Consider the following 25,904-nt stretch of genomic DNA (forward strand, 5'->3'; position numbering starts at 1 on the left):
AAGGAAACCAAAAGGGAATTTTAAACATATCTTGAAACAAACAAACAAACTACAAGATATCAAACCTTACAGGATGCAGCAAAAGTAGTACTAAGAGGGAATTTTACAGCCTTACATGCCTGGATTAAAAATATATATATATATATATCTCAAGTAAGCAACCTAATATGAAGAAACTAGCAAAAGAAAAACAAACTAATCCCAAAATTAACATAAAGAAGGAACTCATAGAGATTAGAGAGTAGAAATAAATTAAATAGAGAATAGAAAGGCAATAAAAGATATCAATAAAGCTGCATTGCTGTTGTTGTAGTTGTTGGTTTTTTTGTTTGTTTGTTTTTGAAGATAAACAAAACTGACAAAACCATAGCTAGACTAAGGAAAAAAAGAGAGAAGTCTTAAATAACCAAAATTATAAATAGGCCGGGCTTGGTGGCTCACGCCTGTAATCCTAGCACTTTGGGAGGCCAAGGTGGGCGGATCACCTGAGGTCAGGAGTTCCAGACCAGTCTGGCCAACATGGTGAAACCCCATCTCTATTAAAAACACAAAAAATTAGCCAGGCATGGGGGCAGGCACCTGTAATCCCAGCTACTCAGAAGGCTGAGGCAGGAGATTTGCTTGAACTCGGGAGGTGGAGGTTGCAGTGAGCCAACACCGTGCATCACACTCCAGCCTGGGAGACAGAGCGAGACTCCATCTCAAAAAAAATAAAATAGTGGCTGGGCGCGGTGGCTCACGCCTGTAATCCCAGCACTTTGGGAGGCCAAGGCGGGTGAATCACGAGCTCAGGAGATCGAGACCATCCTGGCTAACACAGTGAAACCCTGTCTCTACTAAAAATACAAAAAAAATTAGCTGGGCGTGGTAGCACCAGCCTGTAGTCCCAGCTACTCGGGAGACTGAGGGAGGAGAATCACTTGAACTCAGGGGGCAGAGATAGCGGTGAGCCGAAATGGTGCCATTTGCACTCCGGTCTGGCAGACAGAGCGAGACTCCATCTCAAAAAATAATAATAAAAAGAAAAATAAAATACAAATAGAAATAAAAAGGAGCATTATGTTACAAAAATAAGGATTATAAGAGACTGATAAGGATTATAAGAATTATATGCCAACAGATTGAATAACTTGAGAGAAACTGATATATTCCTAGGAGAATACAATCTACCAAAACTGAATGAAGAAAAAATAGAAAGCCTGAACATACCAATTAAAAAAAGGAGATTGAATCAGTAATCAAAAACTTCGTAACAAAGAAAAGCCAAGGCCAGATGACTTCATGGACAGCTTCTACCAAACATTCAAAGAATTAATACCAATCCTTCTCAAACACTTCCAAATAGTGGAAGAACAGGGAACACTCCCAAATTTATTTCATGAGGACAGCATCAGGCTGATTCCAAACCAAACAAAGATAACACACAAAAAAGAAAACTACAGGCCAATATCCCTAATGAACACAGATATAAAAATCCTTCATAAAGTACTAGCAAACTGAATTCAATAGCACATTAAAAGGATCACACACGATGACCAAGTGGGATTTATCCCTGGGATGCAAAGATGGTTCACTATACTCAAATCAATCAAAGTGATACAACACAATAACAAAATGAAAGGAAAAAAACAAACACATAATCATCTCAATAGATGCAGAAACAGCATTATTTAACATTAATTTATAATTAAAATGCTCAGCAAAATAGGCATAGATGGAACTTACCTCAACACAATAAAGTCCATATATTAAAAGTCCACAGTTAACGTCATAATAAATGGGAAAAAATTGAAAGCTTTCCCTCTAACATCCAGTATAAGGCAAGGATGCCCACTCTTGCTACTTTGACATAGTACTGAAATCCTAGTTGAAGCAATTAGGCAAGAAAAAGTAAAGACATAACTAAAGAAAGAAGTAAAATTATCTCTGTTTTTGATGACATGGTCATACATATGGAAAATTCTAAAGACTCATCTCCCCAAAAATGTTATAATAAACAAATTCAGTAAATTTTTAGGATAGAAAAATCACCATACAAAATTCATTAGTGTTTCTGTACACAATGAACTATATGGAAAGGAAATTAAGAAAATAATAATCTTTAATCATTTTGCCATTCACAATAGCACAAAAGATTAAAATATGTAGGAATAAACTTAACCAAAGAGGTTAAAGACTTGTACACTGAAAATTATAAAACATTGATGAAGGAAATTAAAGACACAGATAAATAGAAAGACATCCACATCCATGCATTGAAGGAATTAACATTGTTCAAATGTCCATACTACCCAAAGCTATGTACAAATTCAATGCAATCCCCCAAAAAATTCAGTGTTATTTCTATAGAAATTTTTTAAAAATCCTAAAATTCATATGAAACCACAAAAGACCCTGAATAGACAAATCAGTCTTGAGCAAGAGGAACAAAGCTGGGAGCATAACCACTTTCCAATTTCAAAACAGATTAATTATAAAGCCATAATAACAAAAGGAGGATGGTAATAAAGACAGACAGCTAGATCAATGGAACAGAAGAGAAAGCCTAGAAACAAACCCATTTATCTACAGTCAACTGACCTTTGATAAGATGCCAAGAACACTCAATGGGGAAAAGATAGTCTCTTCAATAAATAGTGTTGGAAAAACTGGATATTCACAGGTAGAAGAAGACCCTTATGTCACACCATATACAAAAACCAACTAAAAATGGATTAAAAACTTAAACATCAGGCCTAAAGCAGTACAACTACTAGAAGGAAACGTAGGGGAGAAGCTTCTTAACATTCATCTGGGTGATGATTTTTCAAATATGATACCAAAGCACAGGTAGCAAAAGCAAAAATAAACAAGAGCAATTACATCCAACTAAATATCTTCTGCATAGAAAAGGAAATAACTGGCAGAGTGAAAAGGCAACCTACAGAATGGGAGAAAATATTTGCAAATAATATTTCTGGTAAGAGTTTAGTATGCAAAACAGATAAGGAACTCATGCAACTCAATAGCAAAAGAAACTGATTGTAAAATGAACAAAGAACTTGAGTAGACATTTCCTCAAAGAAGACATACAAATGGCCAGCAGGTATATGAAAAGCTGCTCAGCATCACTAATAAACAGGGAAATGCAAGCCAAAACCACAAAGAGAAATCAACTCACACCTTTTAGGAGGACTACTATCAGAAAGACAAGACATAACAAGTGTTATGAATGTGAATTTAAAAAAGAATTCTTATACACTCATGATAGGATATAAATTGCTATATCCACATAGAGAACAATATATAGGTTCCTCAAAAAATTAAAAACAGAACTACCTGATGATCCAGCAATCACACTTCTGGGTATATATCCAAAGGAAATGAAATCAGTATCTCAAAGGGATAATTGCACTCTGATGTTCATTTCACAGCATTATTCACAATAGCCAAGGTATGGAGGTAACCTAAATGTCCACTGATGAATAAATGGTTAAAGAAAATGTGGTATATAATGGAATATTACAACAGAATACGTACAATCCATACGATGGAATATTATTTAGTCTTTAAAAAGAAATAAATCCTGCCACTTACAACAGGGATGAACCTGGAGGACATTACGCTAAGTGAAATGAACCACATGCAGAAAGACAAATACTACACAATCTTACTTATATGTGGAATCGAAAATAGTCAAACTCACAGAAGCAGAAGGTAGAATGGTGATTGCAAGGGCCTGGGAGGAGGCAGAAATGGGGAGATGTTGGTCAAAGGGTACAAAGTTTCAGTTATTCAAAGTGTATCAATTCTGGAGATTTAATGTACAACACTGTGAATATGGTTAACAACAATGTATTGTACACTTGAAATTTGCTAAGAGAATAGATCTTAAAGGTTCTCATCACACATTTCCAAAAAGAAGCAGGTAACGATGTGAAACGATGGGTATGTTAATTGGCTTGATTTTGATTATTACCTCACAATGTACAGGTATATGATTTTGATTATTACCTCACAATGTACAGGTATATCAAATCATCAAGTTGTATACCTTAAATATACAACTTTTTAATTGTCAGTTATACCTCAATAAAGCTGTAGGGGGAAAGAACAGGCAAAAAAAAATATAAGAAATAATAATAAAAATAAATAAATAAAAGAAAGAAATAATAGCATCCCTTGATGCCAAAGAATTAGGTAGTATTTTTTTTTAAGCTAAAAGTTTACCAGGAAATTTTTTACCCTTCATGGTGACATTTCTAAAATGGTTTGTGTGAAGCGAAGAGTTAATATAGCAGGACTAAAACTGCTATCTTTAGAAAAGACTGCCTGCAAAGTTGGCCCTTGGCTGGTGTTTGGTAACTTGGATTTGGGAAGGGTTCCCATCATTCCCTGATAAGAATGGCTCGCTGTGCCTAAACTTTTTATGCAAGCAGTATTATTTGAGCTGAATATCTGCTTTCCTTGTGGGAGTCTGAAATATTGGAACATGCCATGCAGAGAGTACTTATGTGACCAACCCCAGTGAAACCTTGGGCACTAAGTCTCTGATGGGATAGACATTTCATGTGTTATTATAACTCATTGCTGGAGGATTTAAGCATGTGGAATGTGACTCTACGGGACACTTGAAAGCTTACATCTGGTTTCCTCCGGTCTTCACCCTATGCACCTTTTCTCTTTGGCAATTTTGCTTTGTATCCTTTCACTGTAATGAATTATAGCCACACGTGTGACTATACACTGAGTCCTGTGAGTACTCCTAGCAAATCACTGAACCTGGGGGTGGTTTTGCAGACCCTGACAGTCTAAAATATCTGTTAATTTTTTAGACATTTTTCCAGCTGAACACATGACAGTTGACATTCACATTTGCCACACATTTTCATGGGTTATGTTTTATGTACAATTCCACACATGCCAGTATAAGGCCCTCTTTTCTCTCCTAGCTGCAAGTAAGTAAAAGTGCCCATTATGTTAAAGATATAGCCTTGTCTATTACAAAAAAAAAAAAAAATAGAAAATGCATATAAATGCTTGTGTCAGATATTGTTCTAGGCACTTTATATACATGTTAATTCACTTAATTCCCACAACAACCCTAATCATTATTTCTTCTATTTTAAGTTAAGAAACATGTAAGAAAACTGAAGCACACAGGTTAAGAAGCTTGCTGTATTTTGCATAGCTAGCAAGTGGTAGAGCTAGGATTTGAACTTAGAAAGCCTGGTTCCAGTGCCAGACCTTAAGCATTACCCTATAAAATCTCCCTTTTGAGTAAATCACTCATAAACTTTGGTATTCAACTACTATTAATCATAATTTACAACAAATCTCAGTTAACCACCTAAGGCCACACTGATATGTCCTACCAGTCTGATTGAGGACCTGTACTCTAACATAGTATTAGAAACATTGTCCCAAAGTAGGAGAACTGGGACCAAGGACAGGATTCTGACACTGACTGTATTGCCAACTAAATGTGTCACTTCAAGTAATTTATCTTCTCTTGCCTCAATTTTTATATCTATAAAATGATGACACTAGGCTCTTAGTAATACTCAGTGATGTGCTGGCACTATTCTGGGAATGATGCTATGGTCCCTATTCTAAAGAAGCATACTATTTTTCTAGAAAGGACATGCCCTTCTTTGCTTCTTCCCCTAGTTGTTGCATAAAACTTATATGTCATTGCTGGAGTTCCAGCTCAGACTCATGGAGACAAGGATCATACCCTACAGATGGTAAACAGTGAGCTGGATGCAAGTGAGTTTCTTTTCGCCTTCAAAGCACTTCCATACCAGTCCTAAATTCCCTATCCTCAGACTTTGTGAGAAAGAAAGAAATTTCTATCTTATTTAAGTCACTATTGTTTGGAGTTTTCTGTCACATGCATCTAAATCTAATTCTAGTTTACATAAGTGGTACAAGCAATAAATATACTAGGGCAGAAAGAGCAGACACCGAAATAGGTTACTTCTCAGGAAGGGAAAGACTTTAGTTCTTGAAATAATTTAGATATGTTAGAAGGAGAAAAAGGGTAACTCAATTAGAAAGAAAGTGTGAGCAAAATCAAGGAGACAGGAAAAGCACAACTTGTTAAGGAATAACAAAAAAAATTCTTTTACTTGAAAAGCAATACTTGTCAAGCAGCAGTACTGGACATGTTAAGTATGGATAATGCTGGGATAAGAACTTTATATAGGGTCCAAGAAGTAAAATACAACCGATATTACAACTTATTTTACCTCACCCCATGCAACACTCCTCCCATGATAAGGTGCTCTGCTATGGGTTAAGGAAAAAAACTGAGTCCTCAGGAAAAATCTAGGGAAGTGAAAAGTGGGTTAACCAGAGAAGGTAGGGCTTCTAGACAGTGAGGAAACAAATGAGATTATATTAATAAATAAAATTGGGTAGCAGCAACGTCTAGTTTTTGCATCTTCTGTGGCATTCCTTTCATTCTCTTTTTCCCCCATAAGGTGGCGTGCCCTTGGAAAGCTATCAGGAAACAGGATGGGTCCTAAGGGAGCAGAAATATGAAATGGACTCCTTCAGTCTGCCTCTCGTCAAGCCTGGCACTAAATAGAGAAAAGGATGTCCTTTGTTGCAGATTTTGATCCACTCCAGTTCATCAGGGTTGAAGACAAGGAAGAAATTTGAAATCAAAGTCCTGTTAGGAATAAACAGTACATTTATCTGGAGTGTCCTTTATGCCACCTGTGTATCACTGAGGATGACATACTGATGAGTTACGGTCCAGGCCATTTTTTTCCATCTGTGCCTTACCTCACAAATAACAACACACATATTCCTAGTAATAGTCACGAATATAGACACTGGTATGCTTCTTTTATACTTTGCAACATAGTTTTCTTTTTTGTTTTTTAAAGAAACAGGGTCTCACTCTGTCACCCAGGATGAATTGCAGCTGCACAATCACATCTCACTGCAGCCTCAAACTCCTAGTCCCAAGCAATCCTCCCACCTCAGCCTCCCAGGTAGCTGGAATACAGGAGTGTGCCTCCACATCTGGCCAATTTTATTTTTATTTTTTGTAGAGACAGGATCTCACTATGTTGCCTAGGCTGGTCTCGAATTCCTGGGCCCAAGTGATCCTCTCATCTCAGCCTCCCAAAGTGCTGGGACTATAGATGTGAGCCACTGTGCCTGGCCTAAATTGATATTTGCATTTAAATAAACACTTCTTAAATTTTAACATCTAGTTTTGATAGAATGTAAGATCTAGAAGGCCAAAGGCAGTATCTATCTTGCTCTTTCATGTATTCCCAGACACGGGACCTAGCTAGCACATGGTAGGCACACAATAAATATTTAGATATATGAAACTGCCAGAGTTCAAAACCTACTGAAAACAAGATTTTGGAGATCTACATGCTGCCTGATATCACTTTATATTCATGACTACTGACTTCAACTGCACCTTTGCTGCCAGAAATCTTACTATGTTTCCTCAATCCATTTGCTCTTCCACTCTCCTAGAAGTCTATTTCCTACCCTCTGTTTCTTCAAACATCCACCATGTCCTTGCTTCCCATTTCATGGAAGAAACTGAAGCACTAGGAAAAATGCTTCCACAAACCTGCTATGACTGTGTCCACATAGTAGCACTTCTGTAACTATGGATAAAATGCTTCACCAAGGCCAAACCCGTCCATGACCATTAGCTCCCATCTCCTCTCACCCACTCAAAGATTTAAGGACAATCCCCTCCCAACACTCCTCTCCTTTCCTGTATTATCACTTGTACCCCCTCCCATGGATTATTCTCCTAAGCATACAAACGTTGCCTCTTCAATTTCTAGAAAAACATTCTCTTAATCCCATACCTCCTCCAGTTACCATTGCATTTCCCTTCTCTTCACAGCAAAAATCCTTGAAAGAGTTATCAATTTCTATTTCCAATTTCTGTCCTCTGTTCTCCCCATAGCCATTGTCACCACCTGGCATACAGTATATTTCACTTCTTTAGTTATTGTCTCCTCCTACCTATATTCTAATACAATTCTGACAAAGGAAGTCGGGTTTTTGTTGTTTGTTTGTTTGGTTGATTGGTTTCTTGTTTTATTTGCTATGACCCTTCCATCACCTAGAAAAGAAGCTGATCACACTAAGTATTCAAGAAAAATTAGTTAATAAAAGAAATACTTGCTGAATGAGTAAGCCAATCCCCACTTAAGTAAGAGATGTATGTTTTTAAGATTTGCATGCATTACAACTAAGTCCAGAGTCCTACTCATCCATCTACTTGCTTTTCAACTGTTAGGGTTGAAAAAGAATATGATCATTCTTTAATATTTTCTTAAAATGTTGAGGTTCTGGTGACCTTATAAACAAGAGTCTGCAAAATAAGCACTTTAATGCTATATGCTATAAAAATGTTTAAAGAAAGGAGAATGACTACAAGATTTTACAGTGAAGATAGAAAACTTGAGAGGCATCCAGAGCACTCTTAGACTCTTATGTGACACTAATATCTTATAATATTTGAAAATAGACATATCTCATCTCAAAGTGAATAATTTAAATGAGATTAACAAATTTTAAAATTCAATGCATTTTTTTCATCTCTTCATCACTTGGCTAAATTAAGATGTTGATCCTCTATTCATTAACAAATGAACTGAAATTTCTGTAAAATTTTCAAATTGTTCAAAGATAAAATCAATGATGAAATGTTTTGTGAAGACTTCCTACACTGACATTGAAATTAAAAGATCTACTAATAGACATCAGTTTTAATATAGAGTAATTTATGGAACTTCTCTTGTAAACCATAGCGATATGAAAACACGAAAAATTAAATGAGAATACACAGTCATTAATATTTACATTGAAAACTACTGCTTGTACACACTCCAGTTTTCTCTTTCATGAGAGTATGAATTTTTGAAAATTGAATTTAAAATCTGATTTTTGTTTAAAATTCCACAGACAAAAATGTTTTACCTGTTCATAGGCCCCAACCTTGAGTGCCGTCTCTGGTGCAATTTTTAAAACATTTACACCATTTCCTCGCCAAAGGGAAAAAATTCCTCCTTCTTTTACCAACTGCTCAAGGCCACTAATCAATCTCATTTTCCTTGACTTTAAACTATGAACCTATAAATAAATAGCACATTTATTTACTTTTCAATTCATTTTACTGGCTTTATGGTGTTGGTATTGCTATTGCTAATAAAAATAAATATACATATATGCATAAATTCATGATTTTCAACAGTTTTAATTTTCCCTCAGAGACATCTAAAACTGATATATTAATATTTTCTTGTGCCAAAATACATACTTTAATCTAATACATCAAAGAAAAAGGACAACTTAAAAAAAACAGAAATAACTTAATTACCAGAGAATTTTAGCACAAACAAGAAGTGTTGATGGTACAAATATACTACAAGATTATTAAAGAGTGCATTGATATATGCAATGAGAAAAGGATAAATGAAAAAACATCAAACTTTCAACAGTGGATATTCCTGGGTGGCAAGGTGTTATGGGTTAACATGTGTCTCCCAAAATTCGTATGTTCAAGTCCTAACCCTCATTCCCTCAGAATATGACCTAGAGACAGGGTCTTTAACAAGTTAAAGTGACATCATTAGTGTGTGCCCTACTCTGACTGGCATCCTTATGAAAGGAAATTTGGACACAGAGACATGACACACACAGAGAGGAAACAATGTGAAGAGATAGAGAAGACTGCCTTCTGCAAGCCAAGGAAAGAGACCTGGAACAGATTCTCTCTCACACCCCTCTAAAGGAACCAACCCTGCCGACACCTTGATTTTCGACTTCTAGCCTCCAGAACCAAGACAATAAGTTTCTGTTATTCAAGCCAGTCAGTTTACGGAACTTTGTTACAGCATCCCTAACAACCTCATACATGAGGAGTACAGGTCATTTTCATGTCTTCCTTTATCCTTTTCTGTGTTTTCCCATTTTTCTAGTGTGTTATAATAAGAAAAAATGCTATTTTTAAGAAAGTAAAATGTTAATAAAATGCTCTCCTGCCTATAAAGTAAGAGAAAAATCATGGGAGAACAAGGCAAAATGAACATTCTCTTCTGTGGGTAGAACAAATTTAGAAAAAAATTTGGTAAAATATGTATAGCCTTAAAAATGTTCATATTATTACTTAAACTAGGAATTTTTTAAACAAGTAATCTTAAATATGAAAAAGATTAATAAATAGTGGTGTTCATAAAATTATGAATAATTGCTTTAAAAAAGGAGGAGTAAAAACCACCTACATGTCTGTGGATCAGAAAAAGTGATTAAAGTATCAAAAATTCCAACTCATGGCTCTCTGACTGTAAAGTCTCTGTTCATGAACCATATTAAACTGCCTCTGACCACAACACATATGTCTTCCTCTATTTCACAGAATTCTTTTTCAGTTGTGTGAAGCTCACACAATAATACCTCTATCAATAGAGTGCACAAGTTCTAATGAACCCATTTCATTGTCAAATATAAGGATAAATGAAAGCCAAGAGATCCAACCCAGAATAGCATAAAAGGGCAGTGACTCCTTCCTGCTTTCCCTTCCTTCCTTTGCTTCTCATTATAGTACTCTCCTCACCCCACTTCTAACTTGCTTGTATCTATCATCTTCTCTCCTCTTTTTTCCCCTATTTTCCTTTTCTTTTTTATGTTTCTGTCTCCCATCCTCTTCCTACTCTTCTCTATCCACCTCCCTTACTCCTTTCTCTTTTTTCACTCTTTTCAGATCCCCCATTTGCTCCGTCCCTAATCCACTGACTCTTTTCCATGCCCTCAGAGAACTGATTACCCCTACCCTGTGTCCTTACAATAGCCATAAATATAATTTTCTATCTTGCACATGGTAATTATGTGCAATTAATTGACAATTACTGTTTTCAATATTATCATCATCATGTAGATATGTTGTTTGTATCTCTGTAAGGTCCTGGAGTATAAGAAATATGCTTTTTCATCTTTGTATTTTTAGCGCCTAGCATATGACGGGCGCAAGACAAATACATTGTCTTTATTTTTACTCTTGGTCCCCTTTCCATGTTTCTCATCTCCCTACATGTCTCTATCTCTGTGTAGCACTGTATCATGTCTGTATCTTTCTCCTTTAAATTTCATTATTTAATTTTCTGACAGGTAAAGTTATTGAGGAAGCTGTTTTATATTTCCATCTGCAATACAGAATTTTCAAATCCTGCTCTTACCTAAGGACTGACTGAACTGAGTCACCTATCTGAAAAGAACATAGATCACAGATGAAATCAAACATGCGGAAGGATGGTGGGTTGTGTGTCTTATCGTCTAATGCCGTTCAAAGTATGTTCCCTACACTTAGCCCACTGAATTAAAGGTTTATCTCCACGGGATGCATTAAGCAGAATCTCACCCTATATTTATGTAAGAAATATTAGGCATACGGGGAAATAGTATTTACTCCCCTTGGTACTCCCACAGTACTATGTGCATCATCTGTCTGGGTAGATAGCACTTACATCACATTTTATTATTACCTATCTAACTAACTATTGTCCAAGAAAGCTTGTAAATTCTCTAAGGACAAAAACTACATCTAACATTTTCCTATAGTCTCTAATGCCTATTAAAGCAGCTAGTACATAATTGACCCTAAATAAATATATGTGGAATTAATGAATGAAGTGTTTCCCCCGTAAAAGTTATCCTTCTAACAACCTATATTTTCCATAAATGATATATTTATGTAAGTTTAATTCTTAATTAAGATAAATCATTTTTCAGAATGAGGCAAGAGTATAAACTAAATAGTTCTTAAACCTGTGACATTAAACTTATTACACAATTAATTCACTTTATATAATAACTGTTCATAATCCATTACTAAAATATCACCATTACCAAAAAGCAAAAGATAGTAAAACACCCACTTATGTAAATTTAATTTGAAATTTAAGTTCATTAGGTTGTGGATTACTAATTTTTATACCCTTGCAGAGAAAGTATTCAGCAAATATCAAATTTTAATTGTGGATTCTACTTATGGTAATTAACACATTAAGCCATGTACTATTTTATAACTACTGTTGACAATCCATTTTCAATGAAGGAAATGTAATTAAACAAAATATAATAATAGACTGTAAACAACTTATTTTCTGCCTCTTGGAAATATTCTTAGTAATTAAATGGTAGAATAGAACCATGCTATTATGTTGGTGCCAGGGTTAGAGATAACCAATACAAAGTCTAATGATATCTTCTCGTTTCTTTCAAAAATTTAGCTAATTTTTTGAAAACATTCTAATAGAGTGGTTCTATTATTGTTTAAAATAAAAACTGATTTGAATACACAGTAGTTTATTTAAGAAAATTAAGAAATCTTTTAATATTGAAAATTAGCATTTACATTTTCAGGAAAATGTAAAATTTTAATGAGAAGTAGTATGTGCCAAAACACTTTTAAAACCTTTTTTGAAAGCTGCCAAAGACTTTTCAAGTTACTTTAACTCTTAAAGGGTAGGTAAGGTGAGCAAAAAACCTGCATCATGACTTTCAAGCGGTCTAAAGGTGCTGTGAATGTCCGTGCAACCGCGCTAGCTATTCCTGCTGACACCAAACGCTTCCACCAATCTCCAGACTGCTTTTCTTGTTCGGTAAATTCATCTGGAATAGCTATACTCTCTCCTATGTCAATTAACTGATAAATAGGAAGAATAATTAGACAATAAAGAAAAGTGTAAACACTTGATAAATTATAAGGATAGCTTTCTACAAGGACCAAGGATAACTTTTTACAACGACCAAAAATCCAAAGATTTTTTTATGCCACTTCCTGTTACTAAGATCAACAATTTTCTTAGCACCTGTACTATATCAAATGATTTTTAATAAGGCATTGACATATAGATTTAATGTAAAATCCATTAAATTAGAGCAATTGTTAATTTTAAATTTTCAAACTATTTAGTTAATCTGTTCTATGAAAAATGTAAACCATGAGTACAGGGATCACATCCAAGCCACTCACCACAGTGTCTGCCACATACTAGGCAAGGAGTAAATAATAAATATTCCCTCTTTTATTTCAAATTCTCTCAAACTCCTTTAATCACTTAAACCTAAGTCAAAATTCAAGAGTAGCATCTTATATGATTTGATTAAATTTCTTTATCATTTGCATTGACTCTTCAAATGTCAGTTTCCTTTTTAAAAGTCTACACTCCTACCACGTTTGCATTTTAGTTTCTTTTCAATGATCATACTTGCTTTTGCCAAGATGATCGATTTTTTCTCAATGCTGAGGCAATCTGGTTTAGTGCAGAAGTTAGTTTCTGCCCTCTAGGAATTAACAGAGTAATGAAAGAGACAGGAAAGGAAAAAAAACAATTATAATACAGAGAAAATAGGTACAATAAAAACAGCAGCAAATAAAGGTGTCTTCAGAAGACAGTATAGAGGCTCGAGGCAGAGCAAGAAGGCAGAAGACTCTACCCATCATCCGCCTGCAAGGACACCAATTTAACAACCATCTACCCAGATAAAACACCTTCGTAAGAACCAAAAATCAGATGAGCCCTCATAGTACCTGATTTTAGCTTCGTATCACTGAAAGAGGCACTGAAGAGATAGAAAACACAGCCTAAAATCACTGGCAAAATCCCTCCTACAGCCCCCCAACAGTGGTGGCAAGATATGGAGAGTGTCTCTGGGTACTGGGGGAGGGGGAGCACAGCAATTGTGAGGCATTAAACCCAGTGCTGTCCTGTTAAAGCAGAAAGGAAAAGCAGACTGAACTCAGCGGACATCCACTCGTGGAGGGAATAAGATGTGTGTGTGTGTGTGTGTGTGCGCGCATACATGTGTTTTTGAGACAGAGTCTCACTCTGTTGCCCAGGCTGGAGTGCAGTGGTGTGATCATGGCCCACTGCAGCTTCAACCTCCCTGGGCTCAGGTGAGCCTCCCACTTCAGCCTCCCAAGTAGCTAGGACCACAGGCATGCGCCACCATGTCTGGCTAATACTTGTATTTTAGTAGAGATGGAGTTTCACCATGTTGCCCAGACTGGTCTCAAACTCCTGGGCTCAAGCAATCCTCCCATCTTGGCCTCCCAAAGTGCTGGGATTACAGGTGTGAGCAACTATTCCCCTCCAGAGGGAGCATTTAAACCAGGCCTAGCCAGAGGAGAAGTGTTAATAACAGTGGTATACAAGAAATGGGGAAAGGATTCCCTATTTAATAAATGGTGCTGGGAAAATTGGCTAGCCATAAGTAGAAAGCTGAAACTGGATCCTTTCTTTACTCCTTATACGAAAATTAATTCAAGATGGATTAGAGACTTAAATGTTAGACCTAAAACCATAAAAACCCTAGAAGAAAACCTAGGCAATACCATTCAGGACATAGGCATGGGCAAGGACTTCATGTCTAAAACACCAAAAGCCACGGCAACAGAAGCCAAAATTGACAAATGGGATCTAATTAAACTAAAGAGCTTCTGCACAGCAAAAGAAACTACCATCAGAGTGAACAGGCAACCTACAGAACAGGACAAAATTTTTGCAATCTACTCACCTGACAAAGGGCTAATATCCAGAATCTACAAAGAACTCAAACAAATTTACAAGAAAAAACAAGCAACCCCATCAAAAAGTGGGCAAAGGATATGAACAGACACTTCTCAAAAGAAGACATTTATGCAGCCAACAGATACATGAAAAAATTCTCATCATCACTAGCCATCAGAGAAATGCAAATCAAAACCACAGTGAGATACCATCTCACACCAGTTAGAACGGAGATCATTAAAAAGTCAGGAAACAACAGGTGCTGGAGAGGATGTGGAGAAATAGGAACACTTTTACACTGTTGGTGGGACTGTAAACTAGTTCAACCATTGTGGAAAACAGTGTGGCGATTCCTCAAGGATCTAGAACTAGAAATACCATTTGACCCAGCCATCCCATTACTGGTTATATACCCAAAGGATTATAAATCATGCTGCTATAAAGACACATGCACACGTATGTTTATTGTAGCACTATTCACAACAGCAAAGACTTGGAACCAACCCAAATGTCCATCAATGACAGACTGGATTAAGAAAATGTGGCACATATACACCATGGAATACTATGCAGCCATAAAAAGGATGAGTTCATGTCCTTTGTAGGGACATGGATGCAGCTGGAAACCAGCATTCTCAGCAAACTATCTCAAGAACAGAAAACCAAACACCGCATGTTCTCACTCATAGGTGGGAGCTGAACAATGAGAACACTTGGACACAGGAAGGAGAACATCACACACAGGGGCCTGTTGTGGGGTGGGGAGACGGGGGAGGGATAGCATTAGGAGATATACCTAATGTAAATGACACGTTAATGGGTGCAGCACACCAACATAGCACATGTATATATATGTAACAAACCTGCAGGTTGTGCACATGTACCCTAGAACATAAAGTACAATAAAAAAGAGGGAAATTTATAGCATTAAATGCCCACACCAAAAAGTTACAAAGATCTCAAATTAACCACTTAACATCACAACTAGAAGCAATAAGAGAAGCAAGAGCAAACCAACCCCAAAGTTAGCAGAAGACAAGAAACAATCAAAATCAGAGCTGAACTCAAGGAGACTGAGACACAAAAAGCCATATAAAAGATCGACAAATTCAGGGGTTGGTTTTTTGAAAAAATTAATAAGATAAATAGGCCACTAGTCAGTCTAATAAAGCAGAAGAGAGAAGATCCAAATAAACACAATTAGAAATTACCAAGGGGATGTTACCACTGACTCCACAGAAATACAAACAACCATGAGAGACTACTACAAACACTTCTATCCACACAAACTAGAAAACCTAGAAGAGATGGATAAATTCCAGGACGGAGACACATACTCAGGACTGAACCAGGAAGAAATGGATTCCCTGAACAGGCCAATAACAAGCTCTGAAACTGAAACCAAAGCAGTAATAAATAGCTTACTAACCCCCAACCCCCCAAAAAAGCCTAGGACCAGAAGGATTCACAGTCAAATTCTACCAGATGTACAAAGAAGAGCTGGTACCATTCTTACTGAAACTTTTCCAAAAAATTGAGAAAGAGGGATTCCTCCTGAACTCATTCTAGGAAGCCAGCATCTTCCCAATACTAAAACCTGGCAGAGACACAATATAAAAGAAAACATCAGGCCAATATCCTTGATGAAAATTGATGCAAAAATCCTTAACAAAATACTTGCAAATGGCCAGGCACAGTGGTTCATGCCTGTAATTCCAGCATCTGGGGAGGCCAATGTAAGCAGATCACTTGAGCTCAAGGATTTGAAACCAACCTGGACAACATGGTAAAATCGCATCTCTACCCACTGACCCCCCTCCACCAAAAAAAAAAAAAAAAAAAATAGCCAGGTAAAGTGACACACACCTGTGTTCCAAGGTACTGAGGAGGCTGAGGTAGGAAAATTGCTTGAGCCCGGGAGGACGAGGCTGCAGGAAGCCAAGATCACACCACTGCACTCCAGCCTGGGTGACAGAGTGAGATTCTGTCTCTAAAACTATATATATATTTGCAAATTGAATCCAGCAGCACATCAAAAAGTTAATCCGCCATGATCAAGTAGGCTTTATCCCAGGGATGCAAGGTTGGTTCAATATATGCAAATCAATAAATATGATTCATCATATAAACAGAACTAAACACAAAAACCACACGATTATCTCAATAGATACAGCAAAGGCATTTGACAAAATCCAACATCATTTCATATTAAAAACTCTCAATAAACTAGGAATATAAGAAACATACTTTAAAATACAAATTATCGCACTTATACAAAGAAAAGCTGGTACTATTCCTGCTAAAATTATAAGAGCCACCTACGACAAACCTACAGCCAACACCATACTGTTTGGGCAAAATCTGGAACCATACCCCTTGAAAACTGACACAAGACAAAGATACCCTCTCTCACCACTCCTATTCAACATAGTATTGGAAATCCTAGCCAGAGCAATGAGACAAGAGAAAGAAATCAAGGACTTCCAAATAGGAAGAGGGGAAGTCAAACTATCCCTGTTTGCAGATGACATGATTCTATATATAGAAAACCCCAAAGTCTCAGCCTAAAAGCTCCTTGAGCCAATAAACAACTTTGGCAAAGTCTTAGGATATAGAATAAATGTACAAAAATCACTAGCATTCCTATAAACCAACAGCATCCAATGCAAGAGTGGGATCAGTAATACAATAACGTTCTCAATTGCCACAAAAAGAACAAAATACCTAGGAATATAGCTAACCAGGGAGGTGAAAGATCTCTACAATTAGAATTACAAAACACTGCTCAAAGAAATGAGACAACACAAACAATAGAAAAACATTCATGGTCATGGATAGGAAGAATCAATCTTGTTAAAATGGCTATACTGCCCAAAAGAATTTATAGATTCAAAGCTATTAATATCAAACTACCAATGACATTCTTCACAGAACTAGAGAAAAACCATTTTAAAATTCATATGGAACCAAAAAAGAGCCTACATAGTCAAGACAATCCTAAGCAAAAAGAACAAAGATGGAGGCATCACGTTACCCAACTTCAAACTATACTACTGGGCTCTAGTAATCAAACAGCAAGGCACTGCTACATAAACAGACATATAGACCAAGGGAACAGAATAGAGAGCCCAGAAATAAGGATACACACCTACAACCATCCTGATCTTTGAAAAAGTTGACAAAAACAAGCAATGAGGAAAGGACTCCCTATTCAATAAATGGTTCTGGGATAACTGACTAGCCATGTGCAGAAGATTGAAATCCCTTCTTTATACCATACACAAAAATCAACTTGAGATGAATTAAAGATTTTAAATGTAAATCATAAAACTATAAAAATCCTCGAAGATAACCTAAGAAATACCATTCTGGACATAGGAACGGGCAAAGATTTCATGACAAATACACCAAAAGCAATTGCAACAAAAGCAAACATTGACAAATGGGATCTAATTAAACTAAAGAGCTTCGGCACAGCAAAAGAAACTATCAAGTAAACAGACAACCTACAGAATGGGAAAAGTATTTGCAAACTACACATCTGACAAAGGTCTAATATCCAGCATCTATGAGGAACTTAAACAAATTTACAAGAAAAAAAACCTTTTAACCTCATTAAAAAGTGGACAAAGGACAAGAACAGGCACTTTTCAGAAGACATACATGCAGCCAACAAGCATATGAAAAAAATGTTCAATATCAGTGATATGGTTTGGCAGTGTCCCTACCCAAATGTCAACTTGAATTGTATCTCCCGGAATTCCCATGTGTTCTGGGAGGGACCCAAGGGGAGGTAGTTGAATCATGGGGGCTAGTTTTTCCCATGCTATTCTTGTGATATTGAATAAGTCTCACAAGATCTGATGGGTTTATCAGGGGTTTCCACTTTTGCTTCTTCATTTTCTCTTGCCACTGCCATTTAAGAAGTGCCTTTCACGTCCCACAATGATTCTGAGGCCTCTCCAGCCATGCGGAACTGTAAATCCATTAAACCTCTTTTTCTTCCCAGTCTCAGGTATTTCTTTATCAGCAGTGTGAAAAAGCACTAATACAGTAAATTGGTAGCAGTAGAGTGAGGCATTGCTGAAGATACCCAAAAATGTGGAAGCAACTTTGGAACTGGGTAACAGGCAGAGATTGGAACAGTTTGGAGGGCTCAGAAGAAGACAAGAAAATGTGGGAAAGCTGGGAACTTCCTATAGACTTGCTGAATGGCTTTGCCCAAAATGCTGACAGTGATATGGACAATAAAGTCCAGGCTGAGGTGATCTCAGATGGAGATGAAGAACTTGTTGAGAACTGGAGTAAAGATGACTCTTGTTATGTATTAGCAAAGAGACTGGAGGCATTTTGGCCCTGCTCTAGAGATTTCTGGAACTTTGAACTTGAGCAAGATGATTTAGGGTATCTGGTGAAAGAAATTTCTAAGCAGCAAAGCATTCAAGAGGTGACTTGGGTGCTACTAAAGGCATTCAGTTTTATAAGGGAAGCAGCACATAAAAGTTTGAAAAATTTGCAGCCTGACTATGTGACAGAAAAGAAAACCCATTTTCCGGGGAGAAATTCAAGCCAGGTGCAGAAATTTGCATAAGTAGCAAGGAGCCTAATGTTAATCCCTAAGACCATGGGAAAAATGTCTGCAGGCCATGGCAGAGACATTCACGGCAGCCCCTCCCATCACAGGCCTGGAGGCCCAGAAGGAAAAAGTGGCTTCCTGGGCCAGACCCAGGGTCCCCATGCTGTGTGCAGCCTAGTACCCTGTGTCCCAGCTGCTCCAGCTATGATTGAAATGCGCCATTATACAGTTCAGGCTGTGGCTTCAGAAGGTGGAAACCCCAAGCCTATATGAAAACAAGTTCATCCTCACTGATCATTAGAGAAATGCAAATCAAAACCACAATGAGATAGCATCTCACGCCAGTTAGAATGGCGATCATTAAAAAGTTGAAAAACAACATGCTGGAGAGGATGTGGAGAAACAGGAACACTTTTACACTGTGGGTGGGAGTGTAAATTAGTTCAACCATTGCAGAAGACAGTGTGGAGATTCCTCAAGGATCTAGAACCAGAAATACCATTTGACACATCAATCTCATTACTGGGTATATATCCACGCACACATATGTTTATTGCAGCACTATTCACAATAGCAAAGACTTGGAACCAACCCAAATGCCCATCAATTATACACTGGATAAAGTAAATGTGGCACATATACACCATGGAATACTATGCAGCCATAAAAAGTAATGAGTTCATGTCCTTTGCAGGAACATAGATGGAGCTGGAACCCATCATTCTCAGCAAACTAACACAGGAACAGAAAACCAATCGCCACATGTTCTTACTCATAAGTGGAAGTTGAACAATGAGAACACATGGACACAGGGAGGGAAACATCACACACCAGGGCCTGTCAGGGGGTGAGGGGTAAATGGAGGGAGAGCATTAGGGCCAATACCTAATGCATGCAGGGCTTAAAACCCAGGTAATGGGTTGATGGGTGCAGCAAACCACCATGGCACATGTATACCTATGTAACAAACCTGCACATTCTGCACATATATCCCAGAAATTTAAGTATAATAAATAAATAAATAAATAAATAAATAAATAAATAAAAGAAAAAAATAAATAAAATGAATAATTATTTTAAGATAAGAAAAATCAATGAGTGAAGGAAGACAAAGAGGAAGTATTTACCAGGTCAGTATTATACTACACAACCATAGTCATAAAGACAGTTCAATACTGGCATAAAAAACAAAATAATGGAACAGAAAAGAGAGTTCAAGAAAATATCCAAGTATTTATGGAAGCTTGATGTGTGAGAAAATTCCCTCTACATATAAAAACAACAAAATCAGAGCCCTGCTTTTAATCGTATAGAAATGTGAAATAACAGATGCATTAAAGGCCTAAATGTAAAAGCAGAAACCATAGAATTAACAGAAGATATAGAACATCTTTGTAACCAAGAGGTATGAAAGTACTTCTTAAATAAGATACCAAAATTGTAAACCATTACATATTTTGTAGATTTACCGACCAAAAATTAAAGATTTCTGTTCAACCAGGAATATCATGGACAAAACAAAGAAACAACAGACAAATGGCATACTAGAAAAAATATGTGCAAGTCTGAGTACACCAAAGATTACTATCTAGGATAAATATGTAACTCTTATGAAACGTTAGGGACATGATAGAAAATCCATAAAAAACTAGATAAAGCATATAAACAGACAATTCATAGAAAAGAACATGTGAATATCATCTTCCTATGAAGAGATGTTCAGATGTACCAGGAATCAAGGAGATGCATGTTAAAACAATGAAATTCAACTTTATGCCCAACAGAACAGCAAATACTATAAAACTGAATAATACCAAGTAATAAACAACACATAAAGAAATGGGAACCTTCATACATTCTGGCAAGAGTGTGAATTGCTACAGCTAGCCATTCTGGAAAAAAAATATGGCAATATTTCATGAAATTAAAACAAAATTGAAACTGGATACCTTAGCAGTTGTAAAATGTATTCCCTATGACTTACAAAACTGTGTGAAATTCTCTAAAGTACATAAAAGGAAAGCATTTTTTTATGGGTGAAGTTGGAGAAAAAATAGATGTCCATTTCTTGGGGAATAGACAAGAAAGAAGAAATAAGTTCATGCTATGAGTATGTTAGAAGCAATAAATTAGATGAGCATATAACGTCAAGGACAAATGATAAAGTAAGAAATCAGATGTGGCCTCTAACACAACACTAGCTATACAAATCAAAAACACATGCGTGAAACAATACTACATGCGTCCTAAGAATATGTAAATATATAAATATCCAAGAACACAAATGAAACATATTAGATAGAATAAGTGCCTATCATAACAACTAACATGTATTGAACACTTACATGCTCAGCCCTGTTTTAAATATACTAACTAATGTCCTAATTTAATTCTCAAAACGTTTATCATTTTTATCTCTACTATATAACTGAGGAAAATGATGCACAGAGAGGTTGATATAGCAAGTGGGTGGCAGATGTGGAATTCATCTGCCAGAGCCTGTACTCTTTGCTTCCCCTATGTTCTCTGTGGAGAGGAGGCAAAAACTCAGGAGGGTGAATGAGAATAGTAAGCCATGAAAAAATAATTAACTTAACCCCCACACCTGAGATCTGCAAAAGGAAACAAAGTCTTCAATTACAAGATCTCCTTGTTAAAACTCCAAGTCAAGTGCTTATATAACATGAGCAGGTAGATTATTAAATATTTGACCCTTTCTGGTTCTAAAATTTTCAAATCCTAATATTTGACTTTACGTTTTCTAAGACAGAAGACCCAATCAGATACAGCATATCTGTGAAAAAAGAAAAATATATTATTTTTCACTTTTCTAGGACATTCTAAATACTATGTCATGGAAATTAATTCTTAACACAAAGTAGGCACTTTCAACAGGTAGATTATGATGTTAAGTTCTAGATTTTGGCAAACAAAGAAACTGGTTGCTATGTTTATACACGTAATACTAATACCCCTTGTTAAATTAGCAGAACATTATTGGGGGGAAATATTGTAAGTTTAGCCCCTGAGGCTGCAAGGATTGTAGGGATTATATTATCATAGCAGCTATGACATTGAGAACAAAATAAAAACAAAGTAAAATACAAAGTAATCTTACAGTAGAACGCTTCCAGAAATGAATAATTTCAGTGACATTTTTTGCAGGATGCAGTAAAAAGTAGTACTTCCATTCATCCCAGTCTACTGTCATTGACCCATCAGTATCCATGCTGAAATTTTTAAAAAGAGAAAATAGTGCTTGCAACATTTATATCAAAGTTAGCACCACTATAAAAATAAATACTTCTTAAATATTTATTGTTGGAGCCACTCCTTTGGACTTCATCAAATTACTGTATTTTCATATTGTTATTTAAATGGATTTTAATTTTTAAGCAATTTTAGATTTTCAGAAAAATTGAGGTGATAATACAGAGAGTCCCATATATCCCCACACTCAGTTTCCCCTATTGGTAACATTTCACATTATTATGGCACATTTGTTATAATTAATGAACCAATATTGCTACATTATTATTCACTAAAGTCCATGCTTTATTCAGAGTCTCTTAGTTTTTAACTAATGTTCTCTCTTTGTTTCAGGATCCCAGCTGAAATGGCACATTCTATTTAGTCATCACGTCTCCTTAGGCTCTCTTGGCTATGATAGTTTCTCTTTCCTTGTTTTTGATAGCCTTGATAGTTTCAAGGAGTGCTGATCAGGTAATTGGCAGAATGCCCCTCTAGTGGATTTTATTCCACATTGCTTTTTAATTATTTACTTGAATGTATTTCTCCCATATTTTCCTATGATATTTTGAAGGGAAAGACCAAGTCTTCTGTGTATCTTCAATACTTAGCCTTCAATAAATATCTGTTGAATCAATGAATAAATGGATGAAAAGTGAATAAAACTGATTGAAGGGTAATTTTATATCTTTTGGCTCTTCAAGTATTATTTTTACTTCTGATCCTTTTCTCCCTATTTATAGCTTTTTAATCAACTTTAAAACAACCTTTTATTAATTTAAAAACTCACTTTTTACCATGGAAAATTTAGGATTTACTCAATTTTTAAGCATCTCAATTTTTTTAAGTTGTTTCATTGTCTGACTAAAAGGTGGAATTAGTGAAATGCTTTTTAGGTAGCATTATTGTAAATACAAATTCTAAAAAACAAATTCCATTCTGCCAACAAAAAGATTAGTACAATTTCCAGTTCTAGCCAAGACAAAACAGTGGCTATAGAACTTAGATTGCCACTGTAAACCAATCTGAAACTGGACACAATATATGAAACAACTGTTTTCAGGCATTGAACAGGACAGGGTTGTGATACTTGACAGAAGGAAACCGAGAAGTTGAGCTCTCCATTGATTCTCATTTTTGACCTGGGACACTTCAAATAGTAGCATAGATAAGCAGGAGCCTAAATAAAGAACAGGTGGGTAGAATAAACAAAGACTGGAGCTCAGGGCTGCTGAGAGGGCAGGAATTTTCAGGTCAAATTTTGGACGGTGTTCCAGAAACTATACAGGTAACCTTGAAACTTTGGCCGAATACTAAGCTACACTTGACTCCATCGGCCTGACAAAAATAGCTACTGAAGGACTGTGAGTTTGTAGAAATTCAGTAGCTGAGCAATACTGGAGTTCAAAAAAGAAAGCAAAGACGGAAGTGAGGGCAAGAAACATTACATACAGGGGGAACTAAAAAAAGCAACCACTGACATCAGAGTCAGCTCTTGATAGCAGACATCTTTTTTGTTGTTGTTGTTGTTTGATTTTTGAGATGGAGTTTGGCTCTTGTCGCCAAGCACAAGCTGGAGTGCAGTGGCACGATCTAGGCTCACTGTAACCTCCGCCTCACAGGTTCAAGTAATTATCCTGCCTCAGCCTCCTGAGTAGCTGAGATTACAGGCGCCTGCCATCACACCCAGCTAATTTTTGTGTTTTTAGTAGAGACAGGGTTTCACCATGTTGGCCAGGCTGGTTTCGAACTCCTGACCTCAGGTGATCCACCTGCCTCGGCTTCCCAAAGTGCTGGGATTACAGGCATGAGCCACTGCGCCTGGCCAATAGTAGACATCTTTAGTGATAACTTCAAAGTGCTGAAAAAAAAAAAACTGTCAACCTAGAATGCAACTGCAATAAAAATAATCTTCAAAAATGAAGGTTATATAAAGACATTTTCAGGTAAACTAAGCATTCCCTACAAAATTCACCTGTGGGCAATGTGTACCGCTTCAATCTGCTTTGCCTTATGACACTACATTATAATCATCTGGATTTATCTACTAGCCTGAAACCCTCAAGTGGGGACTTTGGCTTGTTCACAACTGCATCTTTTGTAGCTACAGCTATGACTGATATTTATAGAAGTTCTATAAATAAATTTTGAATAAATCATTGCTATCAGTAGTTCATAATTAATTAGAGTACGATTCAGCAGTGTATTTCAAATTTTCCAAAAACAGTATAGCAACATATAATTTTGTGAGTAATGGCTTATAAAACACCATTTGTCATATCAATGAAAAAAATCCATAGATTGACAAAACTCCCAAGTTTCTATCAAACTTGTCCTATCTGTTACTTCTTTTTTAAAAAAATCTTATTTTTTATTTTCAGAAAGCTTATTTCTAGTTTAATTACTTATGAATAGAAAACATATTCTGTATGATTCCAGTTCTTTATTAAAATATTTCACATTTCCTTTATGACCCAATGTATGGCCAATTCTTATCAATGTCCTACGTGTGCTTTAAGAGAAACATATTCTTCAGTTTTCGAGTGCAATATTCTATGAATGTTTTCTAGGTAACGGTTTGTGATGGTATTGCTATATTTAATCTTTAATGGCATTTTCCATCCACTTGTTCTATTAAATGCTGAGAAATCTGAGTTAAATCTCTTACTATAATCATTGACTACTTATCTATTCTTCCTTGTACGTTTATTAATTCTTGATTTATAAATTTGGGCTATATTATTAAACTTATACAAATTTAGAATTCTATCTTCTGGGTAAATAAAATCCCTAATCATTATAAAATGCCCCTGTTTATTTTTGTAATGTTTTGCTTTCTCCATCCTTTTCTTCTAACACTTCCATTTACTTAAAAATATACCTCTTGTAACAGTATGTAATTAGATTTTGTCCACAGCAACAGCCAAAATATTCTGTCAGATATAAGATACAGATTAACAGGATATATTTCATGTTAAGACATAAAAGATAGAATCATAAAACAATCAAGAAATTATAAACTATAAGAAATTATCAAACATATCTGAAAAAGAACCAAATGACAAAAACTTCTATAAAAAATTGTTAATAAACTCAGTAGAACAGTTAAGTGAAGAAAAGAGATAGATGAAGAGGGGAATTGAAGATATATTTGAAGGACTTACCCAGAATGCTGCACAGAAAAAGAAGAAAGTAGAAAAGATGAAAAAAAGACAAAGAAAATGAAGAGGAAACTGTATTTGAAATATAAAGATTGAGAATTGTTTTAAACTGTCATAAGACATAAACACATAGTTTCAAGAAGTACAACATTAACACTGAGGAAGTAAAATTAATAAAAAGAAAGCAAGACAGGCCTATTCACTAGATAAAAAGCTACAGAACCCAAAAGACAAAAAGAAGATCATAAGAGAACACAGAGAGAAGAGACAAATCCCTTACCAAGGATCAATATAAAGACTAGCCCCATCTTCCATCTAATAGTGCAATCTGAAATCAGTAGAATAATATCTCAAAGTTCTGAGTAAAAATAATTG

At 36.0% G+C, this 25,904-nt stretch overlaps 1 protein-coding gene across 1 annotated transcript in view; it reads right to left on the minus strand.

The window, feature by feature from the left end:
* The window catches only part of LOC104668606 (calcium-binding mitochondrial carrier protein SCaMC-1-like), a 55,544-nt gene that overhangs the window by 14,086 nt on the left and 15,554 nt on the right, over positions 1-25,904 (minus strand). The window contains exons 4-6 of the mRNA XM_030936378.1: positions 22,238-22,349; positions 12,518-12,676; positions 8,953-9,105 (exon numbers count right to left, since the gene is read on the minus strand). Coding sequence (XP_030792238.1) covers positions 8,953-9,105; positions 12,518-12,676; positions 22,238-22,349 — 424 coding nt within the window. The remainder of the gene's footprint in view (positions 1-8,952; positions 9,106-12,517; positions 12,677-22,237; positions 22,350-25,904) is intronic.

This window comes from Rhinopithecus roxellana, chromosome 8, assembly GCF_007565055.1.
Source record: "Rhinopithecus roxellana isolate Shanxi Qingling chromosome 8, ASM756505v1, whole genome shotgun sequence".
Taxonomy (NCBI): Eukaryota; Metazoa; Chordata; class Mammalia; order Primates; family Cercopithecidae; genus Rhinopithecus; species Rhinopithecus roxellana.